Source organism: Salmo salar, chromosome 28 (assembly GCF_965601325.2).
Source record: "Salmo salar chromosome 28, fSalSal1, whole genome shotgun sequence".
NCBI lineage: Eukaryota > Metazoa > Chordata > Actinopteri > Salmoniformes > Salmonidae > Salmo > Salmo salar.
The window spans coordinates 32941469-32953509 of NC_138318.1; the positions used below are offsets into that span (position 1 = coordinate 32941469).

The following is a 12041-nucleotide window of genomic DNA, read 5'->3' on the forward strand; positions in this document are numbered from 1 at the left end:
AAAGTGGTCCAGCACCGCATCTCCTTCCACCCACACGGCGTTAGCCCATTCCAGGGCTTTCCTCGAGAGACAGGAGACGAGGGTAGACACCCTCTCACGGCCCGAAGGAGGTATAACTCCAACTGCAGCAGGAAACCCTGGCAGCGGGCAGCCGTCCCATCGTACTCCCCGGTGAGGGTGAGGCGAATCCCACTGGAACCGGGTGCAGGGGAGTCAGTAGTGGAAGCCCCTGTTGTGCTGGGGGAGGCGCTGGAGGAACTCCCTGTCTCTCCCAGCGGTCCATGGTTTGGACAACGCGGTCCATGGCTGTGCCGAGATGGTGGATCATCGCCTCTTGCTCCAGGACGCGCTCCTCGACCCCTATACCAGGGGAACCTGCTCCTGCTGACTCCATTTGGGTGGTGTGGAATTCTGTAAGTGTTGCGGAACTGGTGGCAGTGAAGTCAGACGCCAGAGAGCAGAAATAGATAATAGCCGGTGCAGTTTAATTTCAAAACCAACGGCAATAAAAAAAGAACCTATATGGGTACAAAACCTGACGCGCACCAGTAACATAGTGCACAAGCACTTACAAACAAACAATTCCACACAAGGACATGGGGGGAACAGAGGGTTAAATACACAACACTTAATGAGGGAAATGGAAACCATGTGTGTAGGAAAACAAGACAAAACAAATGGAAAATGAAAAGTGGATCGACGATGAGAAGACGCCGACCGCCGAACACCGCCCGAACAAGGAGAGGAAACGACTTCGGTGGAAATCGTGACAGTGAGGGTAAACAGTATTTACTGTGTGAGGGTAAACAGTGTTTACTGTGTGAGGGTAAACAGTATTTATTGCATGAGGGTAAACAGTATTTACTGTGTGAGGGTAAACAGTATTTACTGTGTGAGGGTAAACAGTATTTACTGTGTGAGGGTAAACAGTGTTTATTGTGTGAGGATAAACAGTATTTATTTTGTGAGGGTAAACAGTATTTACTGTGTGAGGGTAAACAGTATTTACTGTGTGAGGGTAAACAGTATTTACTGTGTGAGGGTATAAAGTATTTGTCTGCCTATGATGTCACTAGGTCTGTTTTTAACATCAGTGTATTATGTCTGTCTATATACATCTGTGTGTCTGCGACTCTGCGTGCCTGCCTAAGTGTATTACTGTGTGTGTGTCTCCGTGTCTGTCTAGGTGTGTGTGTGTGTGTGTGTGTAGACTGGAGAGAGGGGGAGGTGAGCGATGGAGGGGGGATTACACTGCCCCACACTGTTCAAACTGTTTATGCATACCAGTCTGCTCTGAGGGGCTCTCTGTCGCACTCTGTTTACACAAACGTATTTTGGGAAAATTCCACAGAGCTGGACAGGCCCTGGCCATAAATCACGGAATCTGCAGCTTTGTGGAATGATAGCTTCTGTCACTCACACACTCATCAACACACACTATTTCTCTCCTCGAAACCATAACAGAGTGTGTGTAAGTGGCAGAGGGCACTGTGTGTGTGAGAGATGTGTGAGTGAATTGCGTGTGTGTGTGTGTGTGTGTGTGTGTGTGTGTGTGTGTGTGTGTGTGTGTGTGTGCGTGCGTGCGTGCGTGCGTGCGTGCGTGCGTGCAGGGGGGGGGTCATATATTTTGTTGTCTAGGTAATATACTGTGTTGTCTAGGTAATGTACTGTGTTGTCAAGGTAATATACTGGGTTGTCTAGGTATTATACAGTGTTGTCTAGGTAATATACTGGGTTGTCTAGGTAATATACTGTGTTGTCTAGGTAATATACTGGGTTGTCCAGGTAATATACTGGGTTGTCTAGGTAATATACTGGGTTGTCCAGGTAATATACAGTGTTGTCTAGGTAATATACTGTGTTGTCTAGATAATATACTGTGTTGTCTAGGTATTATACTGTGTTGTCTAGGTAATATACTGGGTTGTCTAGGTAATATACTGGGTTGTCTAGGTAATATACTGGGTTGTCTAGGTATTATACTGGGTTGTCTTGGTAATATACTGGGTTGTCTAGGTAATATACTGGGTTGTCTTGGTAATATACTGGGTTGTCTAGGTAATATACTGGGTTGTCTAGGTAATATACTGGGTTGTCTTGGTAATATACTGGGTTGTCTAGGTAATATACTGGGTTCTCTTGGTAATATACTGGGTTGTCTCGGTAATATACTGTGTTGTCTAGGTAATATACTGGGTTGTCTAGGTAATATACTGGGTTGTCTAGGTAATATACTGGGTTGTCCAGGTAATATACTGGGTTGTCTAGGTATTATACAGTGTTGTCTATGTATTATACTGGGTTGTCTAGGTAATATACTTGGTTGTCTAGGTAATATACTGGGTTGTCTAGGTAATATACTGGGTTGTCTAGGTAATATACAGTGTTGTCTAGGTAATATACTGGGTTGTCTCGGTAATATACTGGGTTGTCTAGGTATTATACTGGGTTGTCCAGGTAATATATTGGGTTGTCTAGGTAATACATTGGGTTGTCTAGGTAATATACTGGGTTGTCTAGGTATTATACTGGGTTGTCTAGGTAATATACTGGGTTGTCTAGGTAATATACTGTGTTGTCCAGGTAATATACTGGGTTGTCTAGGTAATATACTGTGTTGTCCAGGTAATATACTGGGTTGTCTAGGTAATATACTGTGTTGTCTAGGTAATATACTGGGTTGTCTAGGTATTATACTGGGTTGTCTAGGTAATATACTGGGTTGTCTTGGTAATATACTGGGTTCTCTAGGTAATATACTGGGTTGTCTAAGTAATATACTGGGTTGTCTAGGTAATATACTGGGTTGTCTAGGTAATATACTGGGTTGTCTTGGTAATATACTGTGTTGTTTAGGTAATATACTGTGTTGTCTAGGTAATATACTGTTTTGTCCAGGTAATATACTGGGTTGTCTAGGTAATATACTGTGTTGTCTTGGTAATATACTGGGTTCTCTAGGTAATATACTGGGTTGTCTAAGTAATATACTGGGTTGTCTAGGTAATATACTGGGTTGTCTAGGTAAAGTCTACACACCCTTTGCAATTTCAGAAATGTTCAATGCTTTCTTTTTCACGTTGGAAATGTGATGCAGGTTCTGAGAATCTGTTGAATGGTTTAAGCTATAAAATATTATGACTCCATCACTGAAAGGTAAGACTCTCTGGAACACATACATACATACTGTTTCCCTCTACTGTGCCCACAAGCCACTAGAACCGAGTGGACAACACAAAATGACTAAATCAGACTGGGGGGGGGGGGGAATAACTTAATTAATGATTGTATTTTTTTCTACACAGAAGATTATTATTGCCTGATCTTGTGAACTTCCCAATACCTTTCTGATGCCATTCAGTTACTTTAAACCATACTCTTCAGATTGAAATACTATCCAAAATACTGTCAGACTGATTTGTAATAGACTGTCATAGCCCCAGTTAAAAAAGTAAACATTGGCTGTTGATTACATATTTTTTTTACATGATTTTTCGTGTGAAAGAAAATTGCGAGCAAAATGGGATCCCCTGGTCTACTGCTTGGTTATGATATAGTGCACTGGGAGATGCAGGGGTTTGGTGTGACATTGCCATGCAACAGTGACATCTGCTGGTAACTTTGAACAGTGCTTCCAAACATCTGGGGAACAATCTACTTGGAAGATGTGTACAGACAGAGAATTTTATTTAATTTTTTATTTCACCTTTATTTAACCAGGTAGGCTAGTTGAGAACAAGTTCTCATTTGCAACTGCGACCTGGCCAAGATAAAGCAAAGCAGTTCGACACATACAACAACACAGAGTTACACATGGAATAAACAAACATACAATCAAAAATACAGTAGGAAAATCTATATACAGCATGTGCAAATGAGGTAGGATAAGAGAGGTAAGGCAATAAATAGGCCATGGTGGTGAAGTAATTACAATATAGCAATTAAACACTGGAATGGTAGGATGTACAGAAGATGAATGTGCAAGTAGAGATACTGGGGTGCAAAGGAGCAAGATAAATAAATAAATACAGTATGGGGATGAGGTAGATTGGATGTGCTATTTACAGTTGAGCTATGTACAACTGCAGTGATCTGTGAGCTGTTCTGACAGCTGGTGCTTAAAGCTAGTGAGGGAGGTAAGTCTCCAGCTTCAGAGATTTTTGCAGTTTGTTCCAGTCATTGGCAGCAGAGAACTGGAAGGAGTGGCGGCCGAAGGAGGAATTGGCTTTGGGGGTGACCAGTGAGATATACCTGCTGGAGTGCGTGCTATGGGTGGGTGCTGCTATGGTGACCAGTGAGCTGAGATAAGGCGGGGCTTTATCTAGCAGAGACTTGTAGATGACCTGGAGCCAGTGGGTTTGGCGACGAGTATGAAGCGATGGCCAGCCAACGAGAGCATACAGGTCGCAATATATGAGGCTTTGGTGACAAAACGGATGGCACTGTGATAAACTGCATCCAATTTGTTGAGTAGAGTGTTGGAGGCTATTTTATAGATGACATCGCCGAAGTCGAGGATCGGTAGGATGGTCAGTTTTATGAGGGTGTGTTTGGTTGCATGAGTGAAGGATGCTTTGTTGCGAAATAGGAAGCCGATTCTAGATTTAATTTTGGATTGGAGATGCTTAATGTGAGTCTGGAAGGAGAGTTTACAGTCTAGCCAGACACCTAGGTATTTGTAGTTGTCCACATATTCTAAGTCAGAACCGTCCAGAGTAGTGATGCTTGACGGGCGGGCAGGTGCGGGCACTGATCGGTTGAAGAGCATGCTCTTAGTTTTAACTGGAAATTTAAGAGCAGTTGGAGGCCACGGAAGGACAGTTGTATGGCATTGAAGCTCATCTGGAGGTTAGTTAACACAGTGTACAAAGAAGGGCCAGAAGTATACAGAATGGTGTCGTCTGCGTAGAGGTGGATCAGAGAATCACCAGCAGCAAGAGCGACATCATTGATGTATACAGAGAAGAGAGTCGGCCCGAGAATTGAACCCTGTGGCACCCCCATAGAGACTGCAAGAGGTCAGGACAATAGGCCCTCCGATTTGACACACTGAACTCTATCAAAGAAGTAGTTGGTGAACCAGGTAAGGCAATCATTTGAGAAACCAAGGCTGTTGAGTCTGCCAATAACAATGTGGTGATTGACAGACTCGAAAGCCTTGGCCAGATCGATGAATACGGCTGCACAGTAATGTCTCTTATCGATGGAGGTTATGATATCGTTTAGGACCTTGAGCGTGGCTGAGGTGCACCCATGACCAGCTCTGAAACCAGATTGCATAGTGGAGAAGGTACGGTGGGATTCGAAATGGTCGGTAATCTGTTTGTTGACTTGGCTTTCGAAGAACTTAGATAGGCCGGGTATTCGAAGACCTTCGAAAAGCAGGGTAGGATAGATATAGGTCTGTAGCAAAATGTAGTGTCTCCCCCTTTGAGGAGGGGGATGACCGCGGCAGCTTTCCAATCTTTGGGAATCTCAGACGATACAAATGAGTGGTTGAACAGGCTAGTAATAGGGTTTGCAACAATTTCAGCAGATCATTTTAAAAAGAGAGTGTCCAGATTGTCTAGCCCGGCTGATTTGTAGGGGTCCAGGTTTTGCAGGTCTTTAAGAACATCAGCTATCTGGATTTGGGTGAAGGAGATATGGGGGAGGCTTGGGCGAGTTGCTGTGGGGAGTGCAGGGCTGTTGACCGGGGTAGGGGTAGCCAGGTGGAAAGCATGGCCAGCCGTAGAAAAAAAAGGCTTATTGAAATTCTCCATTATAGTGGATTTATCGGTGGTGACAGTGTTTCCTATCCTCAGTGCAGTGGGCAGCTGGGAGGAGGTGCTCTTATTCGCCATAGACTTTAGTGTCCCAGAACTTTTTTGAGTTTGTGTTACAGGATGCAAATTTCTGCTTGAAAAAGCTAGCCTTAGCTTTCCTAACTGCCTGTGTATATTTGTTCTTGACTTCCCTGAAAAGTTGCATATCACGGGGGCTATTCGATGCTAATGCAGAACGCCACAGGATGTTTTTGTGCTGGTCAAGGGCAGTCAGGTCTGGAGAGAACCAAGGGCTATATCTGTTCCTGGTTCTACATTTTTTGAAAGGGGCATGCTTATTTAAGATGGTGAGGAAGGCACTTTTAAAGAATGACCAGGCATCCTCTACTGACGGGATGAGGTCAATATCCTTCCAGGATACCCGGGCCAGGTCGATTAGGAAGGCCTGCTCGCTGAAGTGTTTTAGAGAGCATTTGATAGTGGTGAGGGGTGGTCGTTTGACCGCAGACCCGTTACGGATGCAGTCAATGAGGCAGTGATCGCTGAGATCTTGGTTGAAAACAGCAGAGGTGTATTTGGAGGGCAAGTTGGTTAGGATGATATCTATGAGGGTGCCCGTGTTTACGGATTTGGGGTTGTACCTGGTGGGTTCAATTATAATTTGTGAGAGATTGAGGGCATCAAGCTTAGATTGTAGGATGGCCGGGGTGTTAACCATGTCCCAGTTTAGGTCACCTAGCAGCACTATCTCTGAAGATAGATGGGGGGGCAATCAATTCACATATGGTGTCCAGGGCACAGCTGGGGGCAGAGGGTGGTCTATAGCAAGCGGCAACGGTGAGAGACTTGTTTCTGGAAAGGTGGATTTTTAAATGTAGAAGCTCGAATTGTTTGGGTACAGACCTGGATAGTAAGACAGAACTCTGCAGGCTAACACCGCCCCCTTTGGCAGTTCTATCTTGTCAGAAAATGTTATAGTTAGGGATGGAAATTTCAGGGTTTTTGGAGGCAAAAAAGAAGAGGTGGAGAAGAGGCAAAGCGAGAGGTTTTTTCCACCCAAAATCAGCGGTCAATGAGTGTCAATTAGTCTATTTTTTTATTGGTATAAGTTTTGTAATGGTTAGGTTGTTACAAATGTACTTATGTAAGTGGGCACACGTGGCATTTCGTCAACTTTGAAGAAAAAAAATACGTATTTCCATTTAGAGCGGTCACTTGAATATCTTGTCAATATAATAGTACATATTTGGTACAGATCAAAGAGATGCACCTACCAATCACGAAAACACAGCCAGAAGATGGGCCACCTCTCGGGGCCTGGTTCCTCTCTAGGTTTCTTCCTTGTTTTTTTTCTAGCCACTGTGCTGTTGCTTCTGCTTAGGTTGCTCATTGGGGTTTAGGCTGGGTGACCGTAAAGCACTTTGTAACAACTGCTGCTGTAAAAACAGGCTTTATAAAATACGTTTGATTGACTGACTTAACAATAACAACAACAACAAGAGCGTTTTGGTATGGTTAAGCACCCACTTGTACAAGTACTCACGGTTTATTTCAATACCTTATAAATGGCAGGAGGCACACAGGCTACGAGTTTCTGAAGCTGTGAAGCTATAATAAGCACCAGAGTTACAGATACATATTCATATCAACAGGAGAGAAACATATGTACAAATATAAATTAAATAAAAACACTTCTCCACCTCCTATGATGCTCTTACTATCAATGACTGTGATTGTATTCAATTCAAATGTTCTTCACCACAGGTAGGTTGGTAGGGATAACACTGGAAGATAACTGTAAAAAAAAAATGTCATGCCTGCTTGAGATGAGTAGGTATGTTTCAGTCTAATATAATTGGCTTAAAATATTACAATAACATACTGTAGTGCAAGAGAAATACTGACTGACAGAATACAATTTTTTAACAGATTTTTTAAAATACACAATTCACATTCATGACTCTTTTGGTCCAAAGAGAATACAAAGTAAGATGGGATATGCTGGCATAGCTATACAGACAGCTATGTCTTCAGAAAAGTCTTCAATTGATGAGGGTCCAATACCAAAACATTCTCTTTCCCCTATCCCTTGTTGACTCCCCCTCGCAGATCTAAAAAGACTGGATACGTATAAGAAAAAATATGCTGAAAAGTGAAGGACCTAGGCGAAAGGGTTGAAGGCAGAAATGGAACCAGGCCCAAGCCTACTTGACTGTTATGTCTCAGATGCAAATCTTCAAAGGGGCAATCAATGGGCTAAAGGGACCAGGGATGGGTTTGGAATCAAGCCTAATGTCATGTTGTATCTTATTATTCCAGGTATAGGTTGCCCTTAGGCACAGATACAGAATCAGCTTAGTGAGTTTAAGCTCCTTCCAGATTCTTACCTTGAAGAGACATTTCACTCATAAATAAAATGTCAGATGTTTTCAGACCTCGAAAGTAATCTAATGAAACCATGTCACATAATATAGCTTGTGTAGATCCAGCTATCGTGGGTTTTATCTTGACATTAGACTACTTTAGAGGTCTGAAAATGTCTGTCAAACTTTGATTTGAAAGCGTAATGTCCCTTTAACCATTGGGAGGGGAAATGGCCTGTGTCTATGGGCGTCCTGTACATACACGGACAGGCTTTAGTGATTGCGGACGTTGAAGAACCCCACGCTGGTCGGCGACTCCTTCACTGTTACCGTGACAAAGTTGGCGGTGACATCCGTGACAAACACGTGCTCTAGAAGGCTCCGCGCTGGCCGCCAGTCCGTCTCCGTTTCCATCTCCATAGAGACAAGGCGGGCCCCGTTGTTGTTGTTGTCGGGATAGGGGGAGGAGTCGCACTCTTCTGATTCGCTGCTGCTGGTGTCATCTGAGTCACCCGTGCTGAGCTCGTTAAGGGTCCGGGAGTTGTCACCGCTCCGGGAGTTCCGCTCATTAATGGTAAGGCTCTGTCCTGACTTCCTGTCCTCCTGTCTCCCCCCGTTAGCTCTGCCTCTGCGGACCGTGGACACGCCTCCCTGTGCCTGTACGCTCCCCCCTTTCTCCACCCTTCCATTCCCCCTCCCTACACCCCCTGGTCCCTTGTTGTCCATCTCTCTCTCCGTCTCTGCCCCAGTGTCCTTCCCTCTCTCCCCCCTCTCCACTCTGGCTGGTGGAACGCTTCCAGAGTGCAGTGCCCCTCCCCCTAACCCTCCCGACACCAGGCCCTGGTTCAGCCCAGACGAGGTGTGTGTCTCTTTAATGCTTCCCCCTGCTCTTTTTCCTGCCGGACTGGCACTGCTTCTCAGGCTCAACCTCGAAACTGCAACTCCAGTGGTGCCGGAGGTTCCGTTTCCCTGGAGACCATTGCCGGGCGCAATTTTTTTGACGCTCTGCAGGTTGAGAGCTCGGAGGCTGAGGGCCTGACTGATGCGGTCTCTGGCCGAGGGAGGGGTAGAGGAGGGGGGCTTGGCTCCCTGCTGCTGAACCACCATCCCTGCCTGACCTCCTGGGCCCTCCTGCTGCCTCCTCTGCCCAGCTGGGAAGCGCTGAGCTGAGCTACATGCCGTTGGAGAGTCCCTGAACCCACTGGAGGTCTTGGAGCTGTGGAGACAGAGTGATGTGGATGTAGACACCCCTGGTTTTAGAGAGGAAGCCACCTTGAGCCCTTCTGCTCTGCCATTGCTGCTGCCGGTGTCGGAGACAGAGAGGGAGCGCTTCAGATCTGACCAGCCCTTACTGTAAGGCGGGGGAGCTCTGCTGAGAGAGGAAGAGGAGGATGATGGAGAGGATGGGGTGGGGGTGTTGGTAGACATGGAGCGACCTGACCAAATGGAGTTCAGCGGCCCAGGTTTGGAGGCCCCTGCCTGGTAGAAGGCCCCTCCAGCAGCCACCTGGTGTGCCACCTCATCTCTGGAGCCCCGGCTGGAGCTCAGGCCAGTGTAGGTGAAACTGGCTGGCTGTAGAGGCTTCTTCACCCCTCCTCGGGGTTCCTCTTTGAAGGGCTCGCGGGGGGGTCTGAGGACCTGGTGGTGGCGAGAAGGAGAAGGGGGCGGGAGGGGCGGCCGAGTCTTTGCCTGTCTCAAAGCCCTCAGCTCGGGGAGCAGCGGTTTTCTCCCGCGCTTTTTCCGGACGGGCTCATTTTTGGCCACAACAATCTGGGGCCTCTTCTGGGGGACGGGGTAGAGGTTCCGGAGGCGAGGACCCGGTTTGGCCTTCTTCCCGTGGTCTTCCTCTTCTTCTTCTGAGGAAGAGGAGGAGGGAGAGGAGGACAGGCCGGATGAAGAGGAGGAGGAGGAGCGGTCAGATTTGGTTTCAGTTGGCTCTGGTTCCTAAAGACATGGAGAGAGAAAGGTTTTTATATTCATTGTTCAAACAAACAAATGGATTGCTGCTACTGTTGTAAATATAATGGATCAATCATTGAGAAGACATTACAAGTATAATTAACATGACTGAAGGAAGTGAATTTGCTGCATTTGTTGTAGTGAGTCGTGACTAAATCTTATATGTTTGAATAGCAGCAACAGTGTGATGATTACCAGAATTTTCCGTGGACGTCCCCTTGGCCTCTTCCCTCTCTTACGGAAGAGTAGCTCCCTCTCTTGCGCTCTGTAGAAATCACACACACACACACACACACACACACACACACACACACACACACACACACACACACACACACACACACACACACACACAGTCACTGACAATGTTCTGCCTCTTTAAAAATGCATCCTTCCTTAGTCGAAGAGACTACTGATCTAATAACTGGATAAGTGAAAGTTTAATTTAACCAATTTGTTTAAGTCAGATAAAAGTGATTGCTTCAAGGATTGGAGGAAGGATGTATTTGACCAGGGCAATTCTAATACACCATGTAGCTACATTAAATATGAAGGGGTTCTTGTCAAACAACTTAACCACTGTAGTATGATATCAATAACACACCTCTTGTGGAAGGCAGCCAGTAATCTGGGGTCCAGAATATTCTCTTCAGGCTCCCAACTGTTATGTCTGTAAAGAAAACCCAATATTATTTAAAAAACTGTTTATTAGAGCACAGTAGAGAGACATTGAACATATAATGTCAAACCATGAATTCTCTGTTCAGGTGGATCTAGTTTAAACCGCCTTTTTCAGATACAGCGTCAGACATAGTCGCATCATATTTAAATTAAATAAAAAACATAATTCACGTTGTGTCTAAATAAAATATTAACACTATTTGCTGAAAAATAGCAAATATTGAGAGAGTAGCTGTTCATTGTATAGGGCCAGCGTATATTTAAATGGCTGAAACTGGAGCGTTTGCTCGGAGATTTACATTCAGCTACATCAAATATGTTTTGTATGGCAACATTATTGGTAAAGTAGCACGACGAAAGCACAGCTGCATGCAAATAGTGGGCGTTCCATATTCCCGGTGCTACAGTTCGCTACCGTAGTAGGGTGATGCCTGCTCACGTTACTGGAAACCGATTTGGCATCGTAACATAAACTGATCGGGCTAAAGAAAATAAAGCAAGACACAGAAACGGCGAACACCATCATCTTTCCTCCATGCATCATACAGTCTATCCAAAAACACGAGAATATTCTCAGATTGTACATATTACGGATGTGAAAGAAATCCGGGGTTGCAGGGGCTCAAGGGATACATTGTTGTCATTGTTTAGCTCAGCCAGCTGCTTGCTAAATAGCTACTCACTTGGACGACCACCCTCTCCACTTCACCAAATACTCAAACTTCCCCTGCAAAGGAGAAGATTGGGAAAGAGTTAAACGATTGAACAGGGTCTAATGTTTTCATATTATGATAAGATACGTTATTTCATACCTTTCGTGGACGTTTGTTGAGGATGCATTCGGCGTCAAATACGTGCCCTACAGTTACCCCCTCCATTGCTACAGCCCCTCTCTCCTTTTTTTACGAGAGGAAAAGCGGAACAGGGAGAAAATATTGCCCTCCAGCGGTATCCGTAGTTCGGCACCCGTGCATCTGATACGTCACTTTCACTTTTTCATTCTAGAGCGCCTGTGTAGCTTTTTGTTTTACCTTTATGTAAAGTATTCACTGTATAAAGAGGTTTTAAGAGCCTCGTTATTACAGTGTTACTATTTTTATCCGATATTTGCTAGGCTCCATAAAAGGCAAATACTTCGAACATTTATAACTTGACAATAAACTATTATTCGACCATTAAACTTGAGTGTTACATTTCAAATGCAAGATATTTGTATAAATAAAATATATAAAATATTTCAGCACACTTGTCATAATTTCACAGTGATCAAAGT

At 44.9% G+C, this 12041-nt stretch overlaps 1 protein-coding gene across 1 annotated transcript; it reads right to left on the bottom strand.

Moving 5' to 3' along the window:
- Nucleotides 1-6842: 6842 nt before the first annotated feature.
- On the bottom strand, nt 6843-11709 carry LOC106589865 (chromobox protein homolog 2). The gene is made up of 5 exons (XM_014180271.3): nt 11581-11709; nt 11452-11495; nt 10692-10757; nt 10283-10352; nt 6843-10072 (listed from the first exon to the last, which is right to left on the bottom strand). The coding sequence occupies exons 1-5, from the start codon at nt 11644-11646 to the stop codon at nt 8402-8404; spliced, it is 1917 nt and encodes a 638-aa protein (XP_014035746.2). The 5' UTR covers nt 11647-11709; the 3' UTR covers nt 6843-8401.
- Between the last annotated feature and the right edge of the window lie 332 nt (nt 11710-12041).

Bases quoted from the DNA above. Each gene is read 5' to 3' on its own strand.
- LOC106589865 (XM_014180271.3), bottom strand. From the start codon at position 11,646: ATGGAGGGGGTAACTGTAGGGCACGTATTTGACGCCGAATGCATCCTC. The intron at 11,496-11,580 runs GTATGAAATAAC...TCTCCTTTGCAG, and splicing joins TCAACAAACGTCCACGAAAG to GGGAAGTTTGAGTATTTGGT. The intron at 10,073-10,282 runs GTAATCATCACA...CCATGTCTTTAG, and splicing joins GACGTCCACGGAAAATTCTG to GAACCAGAGCCAACTGAAAC.